The sequence below is a fragment of the Stigmatopora argus genome, chromosome 3 (genome assembly GCF_051989625.1).
Source record: "Stigmatopora argus isolate UIUO_Sarg chromosome 3, RoL_Sarg_1.0, whole genome shotgun sequence".
NCBI classification, from domain to species: Eukaryota; Metazoa; Chordata; class Actinopteri; order Syngnathiformes; family Syngnathidae; genus Stigmatopora; species Stigmatopora argus.
In genome coordinates this window covers 16,961,895-16,988,930 of record NC_135389.1, presented here as the reverse complement: position 1 = coordinate 16,988,930, position 27,036 = coordinate 16,961,895, and the positions used below count along the sequence as shown (strand labels likewise).

The following is a 27,036-nucleotide window of genomic DNA, read 5'->3' as shown; positions in this document are numbered from 1 at the left end:
TTTCATTGCTCTTGCGCTTAAAACAAAATGACATTTTAATGAAAACAGAAAACCAATGCAAATAATCTCAACCCCCTGAATTAATCTCCTGCGAGCAACTGGCAAAATGAAGCAGAAAGCTGGCCTACAACATTCATTCATAGAAAAAGCGACGGCTATAGCCTTTTGTGTATTTTTGTCTAATGTTTATATAAATTCATCACATGATGTATTGTGTCGAAGCAAAAATGAACATTTGACAGGTGCAATGAAAAGAAAAAGCAGCAAACGCCACACTGCATCATCGTTTGGATCTTTTTGCTTTGCATTTAACACAAGACGACAGCCCTTACTCCCTCATGACTTGTTATCCAAGCCATTTGCATCGCGTGTGCACGTGAGCATGTCCTGCATAGGATTCCTAGCATTTGTCTGCACTGAAGAATAACAGTACTCAAATGTGTGTGGAGGTGCACGCTCCAATATGCAATTGGCGTGTCCGTGCACGCTTGTGCAACCATGCATGAGAAAAGTATGACTACACTTTCCCTGTCTGTCTGTGCGAGTGCATGTGTGCATGCATTTTTGTCTGCATAATGGAGGGGGTGGAAGAGTTGGGATTTGGCATCCTTGATCATCATCACGCAGACGGGGAGGACCCAGTCAGGGTCTCATGGCCACACATGCAAACCCGACAACAACCCCCCTAGCCCACCCCGAAAAATAGGTCAGTGGAGCACTCTCATCCACACATGGTTATTTCACATGCTCATGCACGCGCACCTCATCCCATCGTCTGCCAGTGGTGGAGGCGCTTGTGGATGCCGCCTGTCTGCGACCCGCGTTCAACACAGCCACGCACATCCTCGTGCACGACTGACACGTCCCCTGGACTGGAACAACGGGATTAAGAGCCGAAACATAGCGACAGGGATACCCCGCTGTCAAAATTATGCACTCCCTACAATAGATCTGACTCAACAACGACCCTGTAACAACAATCAAAGTCCAAAATGTGAAACTTCTGACCTAACCCTAGAGAAGCAGCATGAGAAAACTGACTTTTTTTTTAAACAAATGCATTTCCTAAATATGAATCTATTTGAAATGGGAAATAATAACAATGTCCTCCTATTAATACTGCATGTTTACCCCAGTAGAAATCGTACGGATTCTTGAGCAACATTTGCCCTTCTCCCTACCCGGTCACTCTCATGCCTTGCAAACCAAATGCAAAGAGTTGGCAGGCAATGAATAGCCAGGCTGTAATACTTGCCGACTTGTTACCCAGCGCAAGCATGCATTGTTTTTTTTTTGCTCCGTCTTACCTTTCATAGCTGAAATCACAAAATACATCATTAAGCTTCGGGTCCATAAGAGAAGAGCGATCACCCCCCACGCAAAGCCCCTTCCACTGCCGTTTCAGCAGCAGCTGGCCAGCACAGCTCTCTGCTTCTCAGCCTTGGAGCATGACCACACCAGAATCCATGTGACTGTGACATCAGCGCTGTTCTCTGGGCGGACTCCTCCTCCTCCTCCCCCGCCCCGTCTTCGCCGCGCTCCGCTTTTGATTGGCACAGCGTGCAGCCAGTAGGGGCGCTACAGAGCTCAGGCAGGAAATCACGCTAGCCTTCGAGCACGGCCCGTCTCTACTAGACATCGCACACCCCCACTTATCTAAGCGGGCTCTTATCTTGGCAGTCAAAACTACCCGACCCGTGTTCACACTTTTCTTCTCCGTGGTGCAATGTCAAGTATAAAGTGAAGTAAAAAGGGGGACAAATTGGCAGACGAGGACGAGGGGAGAGAAAGGACTAGAGACATCAGAAGCTAAAATCGAGACGATGGATAAAATGGAAGCGGGAGCGGGCGGGGGTCGTTTGTCTCCCATGCTTTGTCTCTGAAGATGGGAGTGATCAGTGCGAGGGCCAGATGTCTGTCAGAAGATGAGCGGAACGACAGCTTCTTCGGCCCGTGACCTCTCGCTCTCTCTCGAAAAAACGGTCCAATCCAACACACACGGGCCTACGCCTCGACAGATCTCACACGCTCATTTTGACAGGTGAGGAAGGGGCGATAGCGACCAACGGGTTCGGATGATCCCGTCGCCGCCCCACAGCGACCAGGCGATGAGTTTCTCGCTGTGATTTCTTCGCCTCGCTCTCGCCCCCTGCTTACCATCCCTGTCTCTGCTGCTCTGGCTCGCTCTTCCATATACCCCCCACTGCCAACCCCCTCCTCTTCGCTCATCCTCATATGATAATCTGTTCTGACTCGTAGCCAGCTGCCTCCCTCTGATACAATATTCTGGTTTTAGTGCAATCCAGCCTTGGCCAATAACCACGTTGCATTTGGCGTTTCCCTGAACATGCTGCTGCTTGAATCATCTTAAGACAAACAACGCTTGGCTTTCAGATGCTACAATATTTCAAATCTAAAAATGAAAATAAAAAGGGGGAGAGAGTTTGTGGGGATGAAAACAAAATATTTGTTTATGCTATGAATATTTCAAATTTGGAGATTATGGAAGCTCATTTCACATTCTCTTTCGATGTGTCTGACATTAACAACATGACTCCATCGCTGTGTATTTGCAAGAGAATGATGATGCTTCCACCGGGAAAGAATTGCACATTAACTATGCAATTGAAACAGACGATTTGAATATTTATTTATTCCCGCTTTAAATGATAAATTTATTATTCATTTGACACCTTCTACTCTGTCCCAATAATTGAATAAAGGTATGCCTAACCATATACAATATGGAAATGAGGTCTGAACAGCAGTTGCAACATAAATCTTTCCGTGACAATGTTTCATTAGGACACCTGTGATCCATTAGGGACACTAAATATATTAACTCAAGTTATGTCAACAATAGGCCATAGTAAACGAACTAAATATCATGCAGAGGCTGATAGCATCAATTATTGTCTCACTTTAACAGAGGCTAGATCTTCATCTGATGAGTCAAACCGGAGCGACAAGAAAAATATTCAAAAGTCACTTGATATCAGTAGAAAAAAAAGACAGACTATTTTGGTCAAATAATCAATATTTCTAATGTACTAATAGCGGTATAGGTCCAGTCTGCAATTGCACAAGTACACCTCATGAGACTAACAGAATTGAAAGCGTTATGTGTCAAGTCATATACAAATGCATCACACTGCCTGTTCCTCCCTAAGGAGTGTTTTTTTTTCCAGCTAACATTAGCTGTTAACCACATTCTCCTCTGACTCCTACACATTGCATGTGACAGAATGCCAATAGGCTGCTGATACATGTTCATTAGAGCATTGATTAACCTCTCAAGGACCTGATGTCTGCTGCCAGTAATGTAGTGTTGTTAACATATAGATTCAATCACTCAATCATTGCACATGATCTAATTGTATTCACGTCAAAGCAAAGCTGTGTTATTTGAAAAGAGGCTGAAACCTTTTTTTTTTTACATGTTGTAGCTGTTTAGTGTATGAACAGCTAGTAACCTCTGGCAAAAAATGACCACTTCCTGTTTGTAACCACACTTGCTTGCAAGGGTGCAGGGATGAAACAGTAAAACCACTTGAAAATGTTGCTTTTTAGACTTTTTTTCTTGGTTTTGATGATGACTTTGGCAAAAAATAATTTTGCACTTCAATTCCAAATTTATGCTTGACAAGACATCACACCATGAAATTTGTCCAGCAACATGAGTGCCAATACACATGTAAAAAAAAAAATAAAAAAAACACCCCATGTCTTGATGCAAAGAAAATAGACAGTGCATTTGCATTAAATGCAAGGTACTGAAATAACATTAAACTGTAATTACAAATAATTTTAACTAAAGGCTTTCTGTCTTACCACTAATCACACAGTAAAGTATTGATAAGTACGTGGCAAATGTACTGAGATCATGCATTATGAGTTGCATATAAATGCTAAGTGTCTGCAAATCGATCTATCGAGTCATGAGACTCCCTCCTCTTGGATTTTCTTGTAAACAAGCTTCATGGAATTGAATTCAATGGCGATGAGACGCCGCGGCATCGGTTTGGCGCCCCCGGAGAGGCGGAGCGGACCAGAACTGATAATAACCTCATTAGCAGTCTGTCAGTAGCCATTCAACACACACTTGCATACGCTCGCTCATCATACGGGAGATCCATGCCAACAATTTTGGACAGGAGATGTCTGTCATTTGAGTGTCGATGTGCTCTCTAACCTTTGACTTCTCTGGATAAATGGCGATGCACTACCTGGTAAGAGCTTATCAGGAGATGATGACAATTTAAAAAAGGAAACAAACAAAAACAAAACGGCACTGATGCTTCTGTTTCCTGAATCAAGCCACCTGAGTGTTTTCAGACTCAGCAGAGGTAGAATTAACAAGCTGCAACAAGAGCTTCATGAAAACAATACAGATCAATTTAATATAGATGCCATGGAGTGCCGGGTATAATACACAATTCTAAACCAATTTAGGGCCATTTCAAACAATTTCCTGCGGTCTTGTGGGAAGACTTCAATAAATCATAAAAACAACTGGCTGAAAACTACATGCGGAAGCAAAGTGAAAAGAGAGAAGGATGTTGGAATGAGTCCACGGGAGCACATATGGTAGTTAAATATAAGACATGTTTAAATTTGATTTTCTGCGTGTTCAGTGAAGTAATGAGGAAGCTTTATATTTTATTTTCATGCCATCCAGTCAGATGACACCGGGACCCCATGTTACGTACAGTCGCCACAGGCTAGGGCAGTTCTACTCGCTTAGCATTTGTCACTAAGATATAGATACAATATTTATAGAACAGAGGGGTCAAAAGAGAGCAATATGAAAGCATATAATTCATACATAGGCGAAGTGCAAATCTGTCAACTGTCATACCGTCGAAAATCAACAAAACGGTAAATGCTTGACAAGGCCATAGCCTTCTGTTTTACAGATATTTATAGTGCTCAGTTGATGTATTTTTCTGCGTAAACACTAAGATGAGAGACCCCGGAGTTTCCGAATTAACAGAATTGAAAGGTTTAGCATTAAAATCACCGTGGCTTTGAGACCAGACCAAATTTAAGGAGATTTACGTACCTGCTTTACAATAAATGAATCCTACAGATTACAGTGGCAGGACCGTGCGGTATATACATTTATTATTTACACCCACAGTTTTGTTTTAGTGGCTGCATAGTTTTTAGTACCATTTCTTGGCCGGTGGCTATTTCTTTCTGTCTTCAGGCTGTTCAGCCGCACTCAAGGGGTTTTCCAATCCACCACAATGGCTTTCGCATTGATTAACGCGGCCTTGAACAATACGCACATCGGGTTACCCAACAAAGGTTGTCACTCAGTGGAATGAATCCGTTTACTTGGTTGGTGAAAGGAGATCAGCGGCAATGCTGGCGTGCCACGGCGCATCCCGTGGAACAATATTTCAATAGATCAATAGGAATGAGATTTAACAATGAATTGCTGCCGAGCTCTTTTGTGTGAGGCTGCCCTTGGGGACGGAGGGGAAAAGGATGGGAGAAAAAGGGAAGAAGGTGGGGAGATTATCGCAGCCACGGCAGCCAGTGTGAGAAGCTTAGCTTGGCTATGCGGGGAGGTGGAACCCTGTGAATTCTAATGAACTGGCAAGACCCACACCACCCATCCCGGAAAAACAGCTCCATCACCGTGGCATGAGGACGACAGGAGGGAAGTAGGAGGTGATTAGGAAGGTGGGGTTCCTCCCCAGAAAACCAAACAGAGCAGGTCATTCTCCCTGTGATAATTATGCCCATAACCAGGCATGAGGGATTGGTAATGGACCTGCTTATTCTTCATGCCCCACAACGGCAACCGCTGGGCCTGTCACGGGGAAAAGCATGATGATGTGTATTTTTTCTTTCTTTCTGCGCTGGTCGGGTGACTCTGGTAAGAGTTGCAAAGGCGGCTGAAAAGGGCAGCAAGGGAACTTGGCCTTTGAGGGAGAAGTTAACGAATGAACTTCATTATTGAAGAGCATACCAGGGAGGCCCCCTGGAGTGTGTGATGTATTGCCTAGCCTCCAACCGACACACTCTCCAACATCACCAATATAGCCTGACGCTGAATCTGAGGGGGGTACAGGTAGGCGGGTAAACTAAAATAGTTAACCTTCTGGCTTGAAGGGAGAAACAAACAAGGAAATAGAACAGCCAAGTATGCAACTCCCAAACAAAGTTGCTTTTAATTAAAACAAGAAAACGCATAGTAGAGCTACAAATTATGTTTTACTTCAGAACGAACAATAGAGATACCTTACATGACTTTGTACAGTTTAACGAACATATTACAACTTCCAAATTATTTTTCCCCCTTAGGTTATATATCACTATTGAAACGGTAAAGACAGATTATTCCACCGTTATTAAATGCCGGAACCCAAGAGTAATAGGAAAAATCTATCAGTTTGACGTTTAAGTAAAATGTCTTTTGTTGAAGACAAGATACAGCAGAAAAGAGCCATCAAAGAGTACAATAGCCAATGTTTAGTCTTTGATTGCGCTTCAGGATATCATCAGCTAAAAAAAAGAATGATACACTACATGCATTTCAATCTTGTCTGATGAGACCATCTACAACCAACAATATGGACAAGGTCAGCTTCAGTCAACCATGTGATGAGCTGCTATTTTGCCATTTTGCGTAGTATTGGCCTATAGTCAGAAAGAGTGTTCTGGGTTTGGTTACACAAGTTCTGCATGGAAAAATGGCCTATATGATAATGAAAACAGAGTTAAACATGTAAAATCTATTCATCTAACCACTCATCTAATGAAAAGCAAAATTAAAGGATACAACAAGGAAACACATGATAACATCACTGTATTGATACGTGCATATTTTGTACCACTTCTTATCAGACCTTAGTTTCATTAACCTGCGTCATGTGACGTCAAAAACTATAATAAAAAATGCAACATTTATACCTTCGCCATGAACGACATTGCACCTAACCATGCTTTACATGCCACTAAGTCACAAAACTTCCAAGGCAGATGACCTTTAGTCTTCTCTATGAATAACGATGCAATCACATCCCTTGCAACAGCATCGATACTTAGAGAAAACACCTGTAGCTTTAAAGAACACACTTAATGTTAGGTGTGACTTCTTCATTTAGTGGTCCACCGAGACAATTCAGTCAACAGAACACAGATTACACTCATTTGTTATACAAAGTGCGCAACCATTCAATGCCTTACAAAAAAAACAACTGACCTGCCACAGGGAATACATGTTTCCTTGAAGATTGAGGGGGATCTCGGGGCGATGGGCAACATGAATCACTTAGCTTCCCCCTTTATCCTATTTATACAGGTGGAGAAGAGTTTCAAGGGGTGGATACAACAAAGGTATTTTTATTTTATTTATTTATCTTTTTTATGGCGCAGCCGCTCAGCTCTTTTACTTTAGACTTATGAGGATGCCATAGGTTCAGGGGAGTGATTCATCACAGGCTATGCTCCTCTCGCACCTTCACACATTAGTAATGTGGTCCACAGAGGAGGAGCCCTGTCATCAGTCTGTACCTGGACCGTCTGAACAAGGTAGGTCAACAGGAGGCAGCCGCAGCTGGCCCACTTATAGTCTTTCACAGCACCTTTAAGTTTCCTCATGCACTGCTAAAACAGAGCCTGATGGACACAGTTCGACCCGCTTGGTCAATGGAATGCGCAATGTTGCCATCTCTAGCGACTCAGTGAAGCTGTACAACCAGTGTAACAAACCAGATGAAATTTAATGAGCCCTTAAAGTAAAATTGTACAATGTAAGGGGACAGGCTTTTGGGGTAGAGGATTAAAAAAAAACATTAAATGAGTCATTGTGTGAATTAAAAGTTTTCAGATTTATCCATCTCTAACTGCCAGAAGGCATTGCATCACAAGACTTACTAGTCTTCGCTAACACACAACAACAACATTGGAGGAAAAAACCTGATGAACTGCTCCTTCTGGTACAATAGAGACTCTCCTAGTCAGGGTAAGCCGTTGGTTGACCTTACACTGGAGTTAATGCACATTTAAATACCTGCCTGGGTTTTCATGTTTGTCATTTTACTTGTGAAGATTAGGCGTAAAAAGGCTATTTGAAACCAAAACACGGGATTAAGGGATAATGCTGCTCTGTGTCTTGTGAGTCGACCTTGATTCCGTAATCCAACACAATAATGGAGAGCAGCACATTTCCCTCCCTTGTACATTCAATAGTCTCACACACTAGTTCCATCTTACTCTGATGTAATAGTAAGTGTACACATGAAGGAAGTCCTCTGATCATTGCAGTCAAAAGCATTCAGAATTATACTCATTCAACTGAATACTTGCGGAAAATCTACTTTACTAGTTGCATAGCTCTGTCTGGGGAGAATGTGTTAAATAGAAATTCTTTAACCGTTTCTGTCGCTTATACTGTAACAAACAACTGGGCCATCACTGATTAAATCGGAAACATTCTTGATGATTAATCCATTGAAAAAAAAACACTACCTTGCATAAAGTACAATTACCATTTGCATTTTGTACTTGTTCTTTAAATAAGGACTTGTGTAGGTCTCATGTGACACGAATCATATTGATAATTTAAACTGCAGTTTTCAAAATCTCCAACACTAAATTTTATAACTGCAGCATACAGCCATATGTTACACATCTATAACTGTAATGCCATTAGAAGTCACTGCAGCATTCAATATTGGAATACAATTGTTGTACGCATGTTATTGGGCAAAACAACAACCTCGGCGGTTACACAACATAATGGATTAATCCCACTGAAACAGGATTACGACACAAACAAGTATGCCAACTTTTAATCAAGAAAATCAAACCAGACTAGACTTGCTTAAAAATGTAAGAATTGATGAAAGGAAACTGGTGTTGTGAATAATACTGCTGGAACCAACATGAAGCAGGTGTACACTGCTCTCTTGTGCCAATATGACTTATTTTTCCTTTTTCCATATATCTTTGCCTGTTTCTTTTTCCCCCCGCTCAGGCTGCCTCAGACACAGTCGAATGAAAACCCGCCTTTGATGTCTGGGATCCCATAATGCTGAGCTGTAGAAATCCGCATGCCTGTTATCTGGAGAATCTTAATGATGACGGCTAACTTCACAATGGGTTAACCACCACGTCTCCCTGTTCTCACACTGCAAACCCACAGAAACACAAATTAATAGCATGCGGGAGAAGAAAGAGAGCGAGGGAGAAAGAAAAAAAAAGCTTTCTCTAATAAAGCAGATTCAACAAAATGCATACAATGTGATCAGCACAAACGTCACTGTATAATATCACACAAAGCTTTTGTGAGCGTTTCTACTTTCTATCAACATGTCACTTTTTTGTGCCTCACTTTGCCTCACAACAAAAAAAAGCTCCTTTGTTGGTAGTCTTCACACAACAATGCACACATTCTTTGTTAGTAAAATCTTTGTGACTACAGTTACCTTTGCAAAAAGGGAATTTAGCGTTTTCCTGCTTGTGACCATTTGTTTGATTACTTTTAATCTCCTAGACTTTTCATTATAATGTTCCCATTAAAACGTTGAATACATTTCACCTGGATGTGATCCAGATGGCAATGAAAGCAATTTAAATGTGACATGTTAATCTTAATTAACATGCTCAACTATTATACAGCATCACATGGCACAATGACTCATATTTAGTTGTAAATTAGTTTCTTTTAGCCCTGTGTCATTTCTGAATCTGAACGCTCAAATTACAAAATGAAAGCTGTTCAAAATCATTCATTTAAAGTGAAAAGGATGAATGCTCTGACATGTGTGCCTCTGCTTGCTCTGCGAGTCTTCTTATTTAGTGCCACAAAGGAGACAACTATATGCAAGGTTTGTTCAGTAGTATTCTGCATAATGTAGGAATTGTTCAATTATGCATAGGAATTTTACTTGGCTTAATTTGTGCCCGATATTGCATCAGCCTCTGCAAAAAGCCACCAAGGAATATTGCTGAAAATTGATTTTGTTCTCCATTTCACTGGTGTGTAATTGGTGTGATCTGATACGCTCGCGGAGAATAGCTGCGATCACAAGACCACCGCGCACGGCTGAGACGGAGGAACCTGACGATGATGGCGATGGCACAAGGACGTTCTTTCGTCAAAGCCCTACCCCCAATCCTTCGGCATCGCTATCAGCATCGGTCAGGATCATAACTAGAAGAGCTCCGCGACCTCCGCCACGTTCGCCCTCCATGTATCAAACCTTCCGATACATGCTGACACTGTCGTACTACGACTGTGTGACTTTGTGTGCATGAACGACCTGATGCGTGATGGATAACTCGCGCTTGTGTGAGCAAGAGGCCGCCCGCGCCCTCTCGGCCGCTCCGGCCGCTTCTCTTCGCAGCCGTCGACCTCACCTGAGGTGGGGGGGAGAAGAGAAATGAAATGGTCTGCAGCAGATGGAGACCGTTTCCAGCCCATCCAGGCATTGCGTCCTTGTCACACATCAGTTACTCTTGTTTTCCAGTTTTACAACACTTTGCAGGACCCTTCCAGCTCGAGGGTGACACACAATAGGGGACAGGGCTATGGAAAATGGCTGACGAGGCCCCTCTACGCTTCTCTAATAGACTGAGAGAAGAACCAGATTAAGCGGCAACAAAGGGAGAAGAACACCCCGTCCGCACAAAAACTTGTCATGCAGCCTTCAGCTTCCCCTGCAACTTTTTTTCTCAGAAAAAACACTTTAGCCCCCCAGGAGGTGATCAAAAGAAGCCTGGAGGAACTTATGTAGAAAAAGTGGATGCACAAAGGCCATTTGCAATTTCATAAAATGGCAGATATAACGCTTTTACTGAAAAATGAGGGCCTGCCATGATGTGTCGGAGTGGAGAAAGGATGACCGCAAGGAAAAAGATGGAGAAAAATCACGCTGGCCTGGTTTACGACAAATAGATAGCTCTATTGATTTCCCTTTAACAGGCACTGTCCATCCCTCACTGTTGTGATTACACTGACCTATTTCTGAAAAAAATTATAGATTAAACCAAAACATCCAAAGAAGAAAACACTCCCTTTGTGTGGCGCAAATAAAGAGAGGGTGACGAAACATAACCTTCGATGGGAGAGGAGAGGGAAAAAAAAGACCGTCAATTTACGTCTCTGAGAGGAAAAAAAGTACCACGCTGGGAGCAAAATAACTTCCCACAGAAAGAGCATCAGCGCTTTGTGATGCCCTGCATTGTCGAGTCAACCAAAACAAAAGAAAACAAACTAAATAAATAATAATAAATAGTCATATTTGGGCATAACGACAGCAATTTTTAAAGGATTTGTTTGAATGACTGCTTTACAGTTGATTTCTGCTGTTGTTAGTTTTATTTTTGTGTGAGTATTGCACAAGTTTCCTCTGTCTTTATGCCGAGCATCTTTCTACAGACTGTCTCAGTCCAGTTCTGAGAAAGCGACATCGGCTGATCTTCATTATCAATGAAGAATTAACTACGTGCTGGATCCAGTTCTCACTTGTGTGCAACTGGCAAATCCCCACAGAGTTGAATCAAGGAGACATTGTAATGAAATACCTTCAAACAACATGCGGGAATGGAACACTGAGGCAATGCACAGACAGCTTACGGTATACTGCCCTGGGCCATTCCACACGAGCCAAGCAAAATTAGCCAGCAACTGGGACATATTATCCTCCTAAATTGGCAAGGTACAGCACTATTAAGGAGGACAAATTTCATGTTTGATCAAGCGCAAAAAAACAGCCCCACACACAATGTTCTACATAATCTGAGAAAGGATGTGCGATGAAAATTTGGGTCAAAAATGCTTATGTCAAAGGATAAAATCATCATCATGTGAATATGAAGTTTTTCCCTCCACGGTAAAACCTCCATAGTCAAAATGTTTGATCATCAGCTTTAATGAGTAATGAGATATTATCAGAAGTAAGGATGAGTTCTCCAACTGTGCACAGTAAAGTATTATTTTCTTGAGTTTTTTACAGCTTTCTGCTCAATTTTCATTTTCTACCTCTTCGGCACCTTTAAATGCAACATGATTTTAGTCGTATTATTTAGAAATGTGAAGACATTACTTATTGCACTGTGCAGTAAGCACAGATAAAAATTGAAATAATGAGTTTTATACTGGAATACACTACGTATTTAGATGTATATTTTTCCCCGTGATAGCATTTTCAAATGAAAAGCAACAATTTCATAAAGTCGAAAATAAATGATGGCTCAACATCAACAAAATCGGGTTTTGAAACTAATATGAAAGTCACCGTTGGATATACAAATACAAACTCGAGCATTTTGAGGTTCTGTCAAAACACATTGCCATTACTATTTCTGTGAAATTGCACACTTCTGGCAAGAGAGACTCGATAAGAGCTGAGGCCAAATAAATGAAGATGCAATGGAGAGGCCATGCTTCTCAATCAGTGGAAGGAGACTGTCAGCACAATGGAGATAAATACACAGAGGGTAGACTCCACTCCGTGTCTGTAAAAGCCGAATGATCATCTTGAAGTTTAAACCGAGGCCCGTTTCATGCCCACTTGTTGTAAAACGCTTGCATTAATTAGATAAGGCCTGATTTGTTGAAGGTTTGAGCATTCAAAAAGGAAGGTAATTTAATCTACTAAATGGTAAAACCAGGTGGGTGTCTATATTTTCACTATTGTTCCTCATTCCACAGCTCTGTCTTCTTATTTGAGCAAGTGTACCAACGGTACATTATCGGGGAAAACACAGTGGTCTCGTCTTTGTGTGGCTATAAACCCCCCCTTCTGTCCTCCCTTGTATTACGGTGATGCAAATTCAGCTTTATTTGAGATGCCACTTTGGTCTTTGTTGTAATATCGTCAAAGGTTGTTAAGCGTGTTATTTCGTTCGGTGGCGGATTGGACAGTTAAAATCTAATACGAAACAAGCTATAAAGAAGAAACTGCAATACTATATGCAGATATTTGCATCTCCGCCAGTTATCGACAAATCAGTTTGGTTCGAGGAAGTGCATCCTGGCTACGTGATCTATGGGTGTGCAGGGGTGACTTTGTGGACATAATTCACGCAAATGATGCTAGATTAGGCGCGAGACATCTAATCTCAATGTGGTCAGAATCATAACAGTTTCTCGACAGTTTTGTTTTTAAGGGAGCAGCACATACCGCAGACACAGCAGATAAAAAAAGTGTAATGAACTATCTGGGCATTAACTTTTAACAATTATTATTTATTCATTTTATACCATTGTTAAAAAAATCACATCTTTGCAATATTGTGACTGATAAATAAAAGCCCAGCAAATCCAATAAAAAGACCCCACAGGGAAGAGAATGCCAAAGTTGCATTTGTATCTATTTTGATCTAGAATACTACGTTTTATGATAGCTCAATGATAAGTCCACTCGGGTGGGTGGAAATAGGGAAGTGCAGGAGAGCGAGGGAGAGGAGCCTGCCAGCGAACAGCTGCCCCTGTAATTTATATTGATGGCGGGATGGCATGGAAGGAAGCTTCCAGTGGTTTGATCACTCAGATGGGCAGAGCGGGGGAGGAAACAGAAACCCCAGTGGTCCACCTTGCCTACCTAGAAGACCTTGTAAACATATATCTGCATACATTACCCAGACAATGTCTATCATACAGTCAAGAAAGACAGGAGCCTCCTTATTTATTTTGCGCCGTTATCATTTTAATTCTTTGAATGTTCTCTTCCCCACATATTGACCACTAACTGGCCCTTTAACTCTGTCTTGTGGACACACTTCTGAAGATCTGCTTCCCATCTATGAGGCACACTAATCAAGCACTTGTTAAGGGCCTTTACTTTGATTTCCTCCCGTGGAGAGGATTTGAATATTTCCCCGTGAAATGAGACAGAAAAGTCCAGTTTCAGCCCAGGGCTTTGAACCCAAGACTTCTAAATCATGCTCTTTGATTTGAGGCTCCTTCCGGTGTGGAGGTGCCTACTGCTACTTTAATAGTAGATGCAATGGTGTGGTAGTTAATGGTTGGTCAGAGCATTTCTTTTTCACCATTAACAATTTCTCCCCTAAAGATAACTACTACAGGGCCTCAAGATAAGCAAATAGTTCAATAGACAGCGTATTTTTTAATGGAGCTGTTCGAGTTAGGTGGAATTGTACAAGATCAATCTGATGTAAGAAGAAGCCGTTACGTTTTACAGGGCGAGAGGAAGCCACTCGTAATGTCTTCCTGCCTTAAACACTCGGGCCTCTTATGGAAAAGCCCCCTCCCTGGCTTACCCTCGCCACCAGTTTCATAAGAATGAGAACGGTAAAGGGATAGCTGTCAGACGCACTGTTTGCCATTCCCCCTTTGCTATGTAATCGCACAAGGCAACACACCGAACTGCACCATACAAATATAAATATATATATATATATATATATATATATATATATATATATATATATATATATGTATACTGTGTATATATATATATATACACACACATACATATATATATATATATATGTATACTGTGTATATATATATATATACACACACATACATATATATATATATATATATATATACACACATACATATATATATATATATATATATATATATATATATATACATATATATATACACATACATACATACATATACATACATACATATATATATATATATAGATATAAGCCTCTTCAACTTGAACATCACTTATGTCAACGAAGCGAACACATCTCTTGGAAAACATTGATTTCTACACTGGTGACTGTTCATCAATTCTTCATGAGCAGTCTGAAATTGAAAAGGGAGCTCCAGTTTGATGAAGAAAAGCTTAAGTAGGATTGACACCATGAAATGAATAAAACAACACAATTCTCAGCTTGAATTGACAACGTCCAAGAGGGATTAATTGTGCTTTTAGTTTACAAAGGTGAAGAAGTATGCTGTCTGAATTTGTAATTTTTCAGTTAACCCCGTTTAATATAAAGTGGCACTGTGATGGTCAAATTAATATAATGAGAGAGCAGTGAGCCACAAACACACCGACTTCTTCTTGAGTCCCCATTTTCCACCTAGTCTGAATTCATTGTGCTTCCTTTTGTCAAACCATTACATTTACAGCAGGGCCAAAGCGAAGGTCTAGGGAAATAAGTGGGTTGAACATTTTTTTCTAAGTCCAAATTTTAGCTTTTTTTTTTACTGCTGCATTCTTTTTAAGGTCCGTATTTTTCCTTTTTACATTAGTAATGTGATTGACTTGAAGAAATTAGGCTCTTATTGGTGAGTTCAGCCAAAAGTTCAAGACCACAACAAGATACCACATCCGTGTTGCTCAGCTGCAAGAACAAAGAAGCGCTTTGGCGCGGATGCTGGGACTGCGCATGATCAGCAAGCAGTCATAAGACAACATTTTTCATTTCCTCCTAGTTGTATTGTGTATTGAGAGCCAGCAGGATGAAAACTGGTGGAGGATATTGATTCGGTGAAAAGCCATTCAAAGAATATTCAGAATATAAAATGAAAATAAGGTCAACTGGGACGGAATTTGAAACCTCTGTTCTATAGCAATATTGTTGAGTGAAACAATCTTAGATGATCACAAAATGTCATTGTACTTACATGTGTGCGTCTTCTTTGTTACAGAGATACCTGCAAAGACAAAGCAAATACGAATGTTGTGAGTTGCACCCATGAGAGAAACAGAGCATGTTGCTGATATTTTTAAAATGATTAATTTCGAAAATGTCATCCAATAGGCATCGTTATCTTTTCAATAGATAGTACTTAAAGACAGTAAGGTGATTGACATTTCAATAGTCCCAAATCAAATGGATATCTTTCACAGAGTATAAAAACAGAAAGGAGAATTTCTGGTTATTGTATTTATAAGATAGAGTTACAGTTAACAAGAATCAATGATAACTAACAAGAAGAAATTTGCCAAAACTTGGACCTCAAATCAAATCAAATCAAATCAAATCAAAAGCCTTTATTGTCATCATACACAGCTGCGTATAACGAAATTGGTGGTGCTACTTCACAAAGTGCGTTTTCTCAGTAAAAAAAACATAAATAGTAATATAAAAGTATAAAAAGTCACATCCCGGTAAATTCTAAAATATTGCACAATCTAAGATATTGCACCTGGAAAAAAAGACAATTAACTATAAAGTTTACAGCTAATTTCTGACAGTGATAAAATGTAAAACGTGCCAGACTAAGGTTTGCGTTATAGTATCCACGTATTTGCAACCAGTCATGCTATTTTGTGCCATTTTCACTGGTGTTGGTTTATTCCTGTGAAGGATTGTGGTTTCTTCCAATAGTCCTTAAACAAACTAACCAAAGAAATACTTTAGGATGGAATAGGAGTGTGAAGAGTTGTCAGTGTGTAATACAGTACAAACTTCATCCATGCAATCTCACACGAGTAATCCAAAGACCATCGTAAAAATGGATGCCAGCCCATAAAACAAGACCAATGTGACTCTGGACCTGGGTGAACAGGGCCAAGGCCTTGGTGGCTTCTTCTGCTGTCAACCTTCCCAATGAGTCACTTCGATTGGTCGTGCAACTGTGCCGTTTTTTTGGCACCGCTGGACTGCCTCGGGAGCCAGACGTAGATGAGCGCACAGCGGTCCCCCGGCGGCCCACTTGATGCTCATGCTTTGCAGGACGAGAGCACACTAATAGATCCCACTTGTCATGTGGAAGCAATAGCTAATTTTTCTCCAGCTCGCGTTGCAAACTCGGGGGACAGGAAGTTGACATGATTCAATAACTCGCTGAAAAAGGCGTCTGGCCGGAGATAACAATCTTTCAGACACATTTGAGAGAAAACAAGTGGAAGTGCAACGAGGGGGAAGACAAATAAGGCCCTGAGCCTTCAATAGATAGCCACGGAGTAACACATAACCGATAGCAACTCCACTGAGCAGAAAGAGGGAAATCAAGTCACCTAAGGGCCCAACAGACTGTGATAGACCTTTAGCATTGTTCCACTGCTCAGGGCCAAAACCTTCTGTTCTTACCAACTGTTCTAGTGACACACAATAAACAAAATCTAAAATGCGCTCATTATACGCTAAGACAACAAAATCAGGATTGTGAAAGATTTCTCAGTGCAATATTTTGTCGGCATTGCAAAGAAGTTCCCTACTTTTTTAATACTTCTTGTCATCCAAATGTAATCCTTCGTTCTCAGTAAACAGTATTCATCCATATAGTGAGTCATAATCATACAAATCCCACACAGCGTTGATTAAAATCTGCTTGTTTTGATAGATAAGCAAACGCTCTTTCCACACGCACTGAAGCCATCGTCTATTACGTGCCTGCACTCACGTTTGCACTTTACAATCGAGAAAAAGATAAATGCATAAAGTTGTAAAGCATTGCTTGTGGGAATATTTGCACTTATTTGGCAAAGAACATAATGCTCACAAGGACAAAGAGAATGACACGACATTTTGTACCGGAATGCAACACCACCAAAATAAGAAGCATCTGTTCAAAGGCTACAGTGATAAATACAGTGACTTCGAAAGTACAGAGCTCATATTTAATAAAAGCATTTTGCTATGTGGGTTAGGGGAAGATAACCAGGTGTTTGAGAGGCGTCTCTCCCTCCTCTGTGTGTCATTCACGGCCATGTGATTGGAGGTGGCAAGGAGAAAAGGGCCACAAAGCCAAATAATGAGTCAGGTGGTGAGAAAGAAGGCACTAGCTGTGGGCGCTGACATTGGCAATGGCTGCCAGCTCATGTCTTCTCTACTGGATGGCAGGTTCAGAGGTTGGTCTGGAGGTGAAACTCTCCTTAGGTGACAAACCAGGCCGGTAAAAACATGCCGGGAGTAAGAGAAGCAATTTTCTCTGCGGCTAACATTTATTTTAGCACGAATAGAAAGGCAGACACGGGTTGTGTTAAATATTCCATGAGGAAGCATTGGTGAATATGAATTTGTGAGTTTTAGCTCAGTATTAAATGCTGAAGAGAAAATTGGACATTTTCACGATGATTGCAGTTTTAATTTTGTAAACATTAGATTCAACTTATTACCTTTTCTTTAAAAAGAGATTCCGATTTTTACTTGGTTCCGAAAATTATTTTATCTGTTTTATCTATTTCGTTCATTTATGATAACTATGATCATTTTGAACCGAGGCTCATTAAGAATTAAAATTTTGGCTAGTAAAACAGAAAAAAAAATGAAATTAGGAGGTTATTAATGCATATTCATTTCATCAAACTGTTCTCACAAAGTACTTATTAGGGAGAAATGACAAGAATACCCCACACTTGATGCCGCTTCATTCAATTTGTATATTAGCATGTGTCACACTGGAAGGAGGGGCAGTTGCCACAGTGTGGCCTTTGATCACTCGCATTTTCCCTTGCATCAGTCTCGTGAGACTTTGCCGAAGCTACGGAGGAAGCGAGGTACTGTGCAGGTGACTAGAGGTTAACCTCCAACACATCTATTTTCAAGAGGTTGGAGGGGGGCACACATCCTGTAAACACGCCAGAATGACACGAGAGAAGAGTGAGCGCAAGCTCTGGCATGAACGACGCTGCAGACGCCGCGGAGTGGCGTGCCACGGCCGGCGACTCAAAGTGACAGCCCTGTAATGAACTCTGAGACACACGGCGGGCTGTACGTCATAATTTCAGCTTTCTTAAAGTCTGACAGGGAATGATTATCATGGATGGTTATTGTCACCCTGCCTCCCTGGGAGACGAGGCGTGCTCTGGGCTTGTTGCACCGTGACATTCAAAGTTACAGTCTCCTTCATATAATGGAGCTGTCCTCTCAGCGCGCTAATGGGAGCGATCCATTTAACCTGTGCCAGAAACACACAGACGAGGAAGTTCCTAATGCGAGGCCGTCCCGTGGGGACGTCACACTCGTCCCCCCCACGCCTCCTGGCTGCTGCCTTCCTGCTGCTTGATTCATTGACTGGCGCTCCTCACTTATCCTCATTCACTGTTCAGTCTGGGGAGACAGGAAGGCTCACTTTCTGCTGCTTGCTCCACATGCCAGCCCTCCACGGCTGACGCACACAAGGACACGACTCTCGAAACGGTGGGCAGGAAAACAAAGTGAAGGAGCGTGGACCTGCAACTACAACTCTATACCCTTGGAAGAGCTGTATTGAGGACTGAAAAAATGAATCATTCGAATTATTTAAATAATAAGCAAAACTGACGCCTCTTCTCTCAAGATGTGGATGTTATGAAGTGAACTAAAAGTCCACAAATGCAATACAAATATGCGTAAAACATTCGATGAGTGAAGTATTGTGTATTTAAAAAATAATAATAAAGAAAGAAACATTCATTCTTTCAATCAGTTCGCAAAAAAATCTTCATTCTTTTCTACAAAAGCAGTTTGTAAATACTTGACAATTGAATATGTAATTTATTTGTTTTCTTTGACTTTCTAAATGGTCCTAAAAGTGTGGTTTCTTGCTTGTATTTGCATACAACAAATATACAATTTCCGTGTATACATAGTTTGTAGTTGAGATTTCTTTTACATGGAAATTTCTTTACTGTAACTTCATTATCTTATGTTATTGCTTATACTGTGCTTCTTATGTACTTATGTAATTTAGTACAAATTCTTGCTCTGTAATTAACAGCGTCTCACTCCAATCGCTGCTTTGCCTATCCAAGGTTTTGTTGTTTTGCTAGCCAATTATTTTCCTTGTCAACTTCATATTCAAGTTTTTTTTTTTCCACTTGTGGCCTCTCATGGTGCTATGCTCCTTTTTTCAATAAAATTTGTTTTGTTTGTTTATTTGCGTGTCTTTGCTTTGGAGTTCAATATTCATAGAATGGAAACAATGAGAGCATCACGCAACGCCTTTGAGACATCGGAGTCTGGTGAATCTTCCTAACAGATTTATACAACATTACTGTGAGGAAATCATGACAATGAACATTTTTATCTTCTAATTCACCAAATTTGCCCATAAAATCCTAGGGTGTTAACAGGGCACTGAGGTAGACCCTCAGAGCCAAAAGTCCTAAAATACAAGTGGGTTCAAAGACCTCTGCGCAATTCCAATCTCCTTTTTACTGAAGGCCATGTTTCATCCTCACACACTCAGTCATTAAAAGATATCCTCCTTTTTGCACTGACACACTTATTAGCTATTATATCATTATAAACTGTACGCGCAACATAATGATTAAAAAAGCATAATGATTCTAATCAGCTTCCCCCTAATATACTAAAACACTTAATCCTTGGAGAGGCCAACTCTCTGGGGGGGGCACAAAGGAAAAATGACTTCTACGTCTCTAGGCGCTGTTATTTCTGGTCATTTCTAATTGGTTTTAACTAAAACCAACCACTCGGCGACTCCACAGGTTACTTCAACGCATCACTACGGAATTGTCTGCAAATAGAAGATATACATCCAAATGAGTTTTAGAGGACACCACAATTGTCTTTCACTCCTGAAAGGAGAAAGTAATGGAAAATCTAAGCACACAAGACTTCCACGGAGAAGTTGAGGCATCCCGAGGGGACGGCGACATTATCAGGGTGACCCTGACACTGTCAAAGTCCTTGTTGAGTTAAGTTTTCATGTCATGTGCCCCTCACCCACTACGTGTCTCTCAAGCCCACGTGCAGTTGCGCATTGCTGGGCCCGTGAGTCTCAGGTGAGACCTAGGTGTTGTTTGGTGGCTCGTGAATTATACATTGCAGCAGAGGAATTGACGCGGCCCAGAAGGGCCGACAAACAGCAGGCATGGCTGGGAGGCAGATTGAAGACTCCGACGGAATTTTAATTGCACCTCGGGGAGCACATGGGATAAGTGCTATTGTTATTGGTAAGACATCGCTGCACACGTTTACCTTTGTGAGAGCCTAAATAAATGGCACTTAGCAACAAAAGGTACAAGGTCCATGGCTTTGACGTAGTATCAATAGCCCCTTTGCTCAAGGTTATATTGGAGAGTGAATCACTCTTGTTCAACAAATATTTAGCCATGAGTCATACAACTTGATAACTTGGTTAGAGTAGTTACACAGTGAGATTTCACCGTGGTATTATAAACTGCGAGGAGATTAAAGGCCACAACAAACTTAGAGTAGCAATTTTAAGGGCCCCGAGCAAAAGAATTCATTCCACCAGCAAAATTTTGAGGACAAAAGTGATGATAATGAGTCATGGTTATGAAAGGGTCATTTTACACAAATTTGGTAATTGGGCATTTAAAAAAACAATAGAAAATATATATTTTTAAGAATTTAACAGTCAGCGAGCAAAAAAAACCCATACATTTTGTATGTCTGTATGCAGAAAGTAATCATTGTCAATATCCTCTACATTTTTTTTTCAGTATGGCAGATGCTTGTGATAGCAGTATTATACAGTGATTCATGCTGTTGTCATATTGACAAATAAGGGTATTAAATGTTTTCAACTTGAAGCAATTGCGCAACCTAGTTAAAAGACGGCAGGAAAGGAGTTTGAGTTCAAAATGAAAAACCACTTAGTTGTTTGCTGTGTGCTATACAATACAGTGGTAAAGGTGAAGAGCCACAACATGAGGGTTTAGTCGTTTCTTATGTTGCCCACACTGATCTTGGCTCTTGCTACACAAAACAGTAATTCTCCTTTGTGCATGGGCTGGTTCCTAGAGGAAGGACCAGAACGCCAGTTGAAGCCAGGCCAGGGGCACAGGAAGACCTCTGTGTACTCTTATGTGTGGTTCGCGGCCCACTGGTAAGCTCTCTGGGATCCAGTTTCAACCAAGCATGAAACCCAATAGCTTTACAGCCTGCACTGTAAATAAAGACAAACCACATTTAGCCGACCACCCTGTCGATCTTAATTTATTCCACAGAAGTCAGGTGTACTATACTGTTAGGCAACATAAGTACACTGACTGACAAAAGGTGTTTCACTATATTACATTGAACATATACATACATATGTATACATATATGTATACACATATATATACATCTACACATATATATATATATATATATATATACATATATACATACATATACATATGAAAAACATGGTGTCATGTTTTTTGCACAACATCACAAATCCCACATTTGCATTTCTATACAAGTCAGGGGTCTGCGGGTGATCTATACTTTTCCCAAGTGACGACGCTTAAGCTTTTCTATTTACAATACAACATTCATCTTCACACAGGTCAAAAGCTTAACAAGGAACATTTTTATACAGCTCTTGAGTCTTTCATTCTAGTTACGCTCGTTTTATATAATGGGCTGTAATATTGGCCAATATAGATGCTCCCCCTCGGGCTATCCTATTAAGAGTAATTTAAATATTCAGAATGCGCTGCAGAAAATCAGACTGTTTGTGTGCGCTGTCGATGTACTCGCAAAGGAAAATTTAGAGGAACTGTAGCTCAAGAAAACCACAACGAAGGGCCACAATGCTTATAGCAGGTGAAGAATGCAAGTATATATGTAATCAACACCACACACAGTTGATATCATCTCCAGAATAGCAGAAGGTGGGATTAGACGAGAAGAGATGATGTGTGCTCTGACAGTTAGTGACAATCTGTTAGCAGAGGCGTGCAGTTATGTCAACACTCTTTACGTATTCATGTTGTATAACCACCTGAAGGAGGAAGGAGACCAGTAATTTCATGACAAACTCGTGTCAGCTAATATCACCTTTATATAAAAGCTGACTCGGAATTATATTGAAAGCCTTTCATTACCATCACTCATTCATTCTCAGCTCTCATCCCGCAGAGTGCAGAGTGAGCAGGCACTTGTCTAATGAACACGGGTCTGCGGGGAAGGATCACGGCCAGTGAGTCCAACTCCCACAACAGTGGACTCGTGGCTCTGCTGATGAGGACTTGGCTCTAATTGCTGGAATGGGAGGGAACTGCAGCCCCATTAGGTCCAGTCTTAGCACTTGCCAATAAGCCAAACTACCCAGATGAAGCCTCCCATGTCATGAAAACTTCCTCCGAGATGAATTACACGTCTGTCCATCCACTAATTAATATCACAGACCTGTCTTTTGCCGCTTCTACACACCGAGCCAGCAAGAAAAAGGATTAGGGAATTTCCAGAGTATGGGAAATCAGAAAGGAAGGAAAAGGCGAGGAGCACTTGCAAGCATACTGCGACTCGTTGCGGTTATGCTCGGCAGTTAGTGCGCCATCTATTTTTCATGTATTTCATAATTAAAACCTGCGAGTTCTCCGAGCCCTTCGTGCTCCGTGCAGATCAAAGGTAGCGAGTTCATCAATGAAGCCATTTCCATTTTCCACCAACGCAGCCACGCTTAGAGCACAAATATATTGTAACTACACAAATGACGCGATAAGGCGACAACCATGGAGCTGGACGATGATTAATAGAATACAGATCACAGTTTCTCTCCTCTTGTTTTTTGAAAGCTAACACAACAGAGGACTTTACAAGCAAGCCTAGTAACTCATGCGAGGAAGATAAAGGGCTTGATGTAAGACTGAATACATATTTCACACGTTTCCTCTTGCATTGTAGGTGGAGTATGCTTAAGTTTCTTGCCTCCCCCCACCGTGCTGCATTCTCTATGTAAATGTAATCGCAGGATAACACAAGATAAAGCTTTGCGCTGAGAAAACATGATGCCTTCGTTCTGCAGGGATACACTGTGCGAGCGCAACTCAAAAATACAGCGAGCCCTGTTTGGGTTATTTATCTACATCACTCACAGTTGGGTAACTTGACACCACGGGGCACCCTGTGCGAGATTCCATTACTACATTTCATTGAAAGACAGAAACAATAAACAAAGATCTAATTTGACCTTTAATCCCAAAGATTTTCCAATAATTTGTAGTGTTAGTACACGTGTCAACAAATTAATCGATTAGCTGTCCATTCCTAATCACGTGTTTCATAGATTTTCTTGATGCAGATGCGGAAAAATGGATACTCGGACGTTTGGTCGCCGGACGCTTGGTCGCCCGGACGTTTGGTCGCCCGGACGTTTGGTCGCCCGGACGTTTGACAACATGACAGAGAGTTTACTGTTGAAAACAGCTCTCAAAATTATATTCATGAGAGAGAGAAAATTGAGGATAATACAAGCCTACAGTGTATATGTCATAATGTTTTAATGGTTTATGAATTAATTTCACAAGTTTAAATGCTTAAATTGTGTCATTGTGCCAAAAAAATGGTATTTTCACAGAGTCTACATGGAATCTACTTTTTAACTGTCATTGTCCATTGTAGCCCAAAACATACTGTGCAAGTTCCTCTACAAGTAGAACCTATCATTGAATAATTTGCATCATACAAAGGGTGATTTGACCATTGCCACTGACAGGATAAAAATTACTTTTAAATAAAGTGCTGAGTGTATGGATCTTCGTGCTGTTAGAGTGGTTATGTGAGGCACTTTTACAGGAGCATCAGAAGACGAAGTTGCAGTAGAATTGCATGAAAGAGGGACTATAATTAGCCACATAGCATTTGCATGCTCATAGGCGCTCCACTTGTTATGTCTTGATGAAAACAATACAAAGTCTGGAGCCGAGTTAACAATATCGGAAGGAAAGTTATGAACTTCCACCGAATTTCGGAGGTCATATGAAGTTCATTGTACAACTGCTCTCTGATAACAAGTGGACAGGGGAAGAGGAAGGGCTGCTTCTACACACAGCACATAGATGGGCGCCTGATATGCACTTCTGATGTTTCACTCTAAAAGCAGCATATTTATCTGGCAGGCTAGGGAGGTAATGAATGCATCCTGTAGCCAAGACAAATGAGCAATAATGCAAAAATAGTAAACAAAACAACAAAAGATAAGGAATGTGTCCATAATACAAGGAGGATGTCCACCGAGTGAGCTATAAATAAAAATGCCCTTCCTCAGGTTGGGTATTATGTTGTGAAAAAGCCAAGGCATCACGATTTACAGTAAATTTCTGGTAATATTTCCGTGTGAGACATTGGATGCGATTACAGACTTTGGCAAAAGGCCACTGATGCTCAGTGTTATTACTGAGTCTGGCGAGGGTGGCGGGTGTCCAAGGCTGAGGTTGGGATCAAGTCAATACTTCATCCACAGCCATACATTGTCAGCAATATGAAAGCTTGTAGCTGTGGCCGGCAGTAATAATTAATAGCAGAGTCTATAAGCATTCCATTAGGTGCAAGCAGCTGTCATAAACATCTTAATTAATTTACAAAGCAAGCAGCTGGGGAATTCTGGCGACGTAAAAATCTGCTTCCCTCTGCCGCTCCATAGCGCTGGAACAGATCGGCCTTTTAAATTTTTAAACATGCCTTTCATGTTCTCCAGAGCACTAAAAAGCCTTTGAACAGTCAGGTTGTTCAGAGATGCACCTAGCAGTCCAATACCAGCCACTCCATGTGCTATTCTTCTTTACTAGAGTAGCACAAGGTCTGCACCCTCAGTCCTAAAAATCTTTCTACTTGAGAATGATATAACAGCAGCTCGTTTACTCAGTGTCAATGGCGTGCATAGTTTTTTTTATAAACACTGCAATTTTGCTCATATCTCCTGTGGTGTACAAGTGTCTCGAGAGAAACGGTTCCCGTGGGAAATTGATCCGTTTTTTTTTGTCGAAAAAATGACTCTTGGGGATGTTACTTTTAATCATCCAGGGATTTCATTAAAACATTCTTTTGCTAAGGAGTGGACACCTGGTTGCAAAACATTGTGAACAAAATTTGATTGTATGAAAGTCATAAGTGCTATCTTTAAAAAAAAATACAGATATTCTCAAAAGTGAGCAAAAGTACCACTGATAATATGTGGGCATCCTCTAGTGGTATGTGAAAGAATCACTAACTACATTTTGTAACACTTTTGGTATATTCACATTTAATTTTTAAGATATGTTTATTTATACGTGTTAAACATTTTTATTGAAGGATTTTTCAGCCCACAAATATTATATTCAGCCACAGTCTATATCTTTTTATGGTATGATTTCTTTTTATGGTTGCATGTCTCTCATTTTTTTGACATTATAATATTTTGAATGCATTCTTATGAAATGAGTTTGTAATTTATTGTCCTAAAAAACTGTTTTTTCATGCACTTTTACAACCATTAATTTTAGTTCGAATAAAATTGTGTTTTTGACTTTTTTCTTTCGGTGTTCCTCAATATTTCTTAATTTTTTGTTCCGTTTTTCTAATTTTTTTAATCATACTATTTTATTTGATTGCTTTACTTAATTTCTGTAAACTATGACAACTTCCCTTGCATGCTCTTGTTATTTTTCCCTCAACATATTTTGAAGTTGTAAAAATGGATACCCACACCACTTTCAATTACAGCTGAGTTTATGTTACATAGCAAACACCCACCTCCTTTAAGAGGATAGATACGGAAAGGTGCATCTGATGAACAGTAGCACAAGAATTACTGTTTCTCCCACACTCCCACGCCACAGCAAAGGTTAACTCTAAAAAACTCTCCTCGTCAGAAAGGGCAAGATTAAAGTGGCCTCGCCATTATGGGAAGAAGGTTTAAGAGTATTTGCACCTTCATAAGCGTGTGACACTTAACCGAACTGACCTGACATTTTGGAGGCAAAACAGTGGGAGACAGGTATGAAATCCATTTTTGTGAAGAAATGCACCATGGTCAGTGCCAACAGTTCTGCGAAGATGATTATATTATAGAACTGTTCCCCCAGCGATTCATGTATTGGAATCAGGATTCCATTTTCTATGCATAACAACTACAATAAGCCTTTTACTAAGTGGACATTGAATTGTAATGGGACTATTACTCTCTGATGATAGCAAGCCATCACAAAGTCTCCTTTTTCCCCTCTGATTCACCCACATCCGAACCTGCTTCCACCTCGCCATCTCTCTCCATTTCAGCCCGTGCTCTATTTGCTTAACCCAGCCAGTGTGACAGCACTCAATGCTAAAGCACTCCCAAGGCACATGATCAAAGTCAGCAGTCAATTCACATTACAATGCATTGATTTGATGTTTCCTAACCTCCCAGGCCTTTCTCTAAAGCTGCCAAGGACCTCCAGGATATTTTACAGTGTGCCCCCCTCCCTC

At 40.8% G+C, this 27,036-nt stretch overlaps 1 protein-coding gene across 2 annotated transcripts in view; it reads right to left on the bottom strand.

Annotated features, from left to right (window-relative positions):
• roraa (RAR-related orphan receptor A, paralog a) overlaps nt 1-27,036 on the bottom strand; it is a 178,854-nt gene that overhangs the window by 54,462 nt on the left and 97,356 nt on the right. Inside the window, exon 2 of one of the 2 annotated variants that reach the window (XM_077595493.1) lies at nt 15,581-15,610. In XM_077595493.1, the coding sequence (XP_077451619.1) occupies nt 15,581-15,610 (30 nt within the window). Of the gene's footprint in view, nt 1-1,307; nt 1,453-15,580; nt 15,611-27,036 lie in introns of those variants that run through there. The other variant, XM_077595494.1, reaches the window with a different exon arrangement.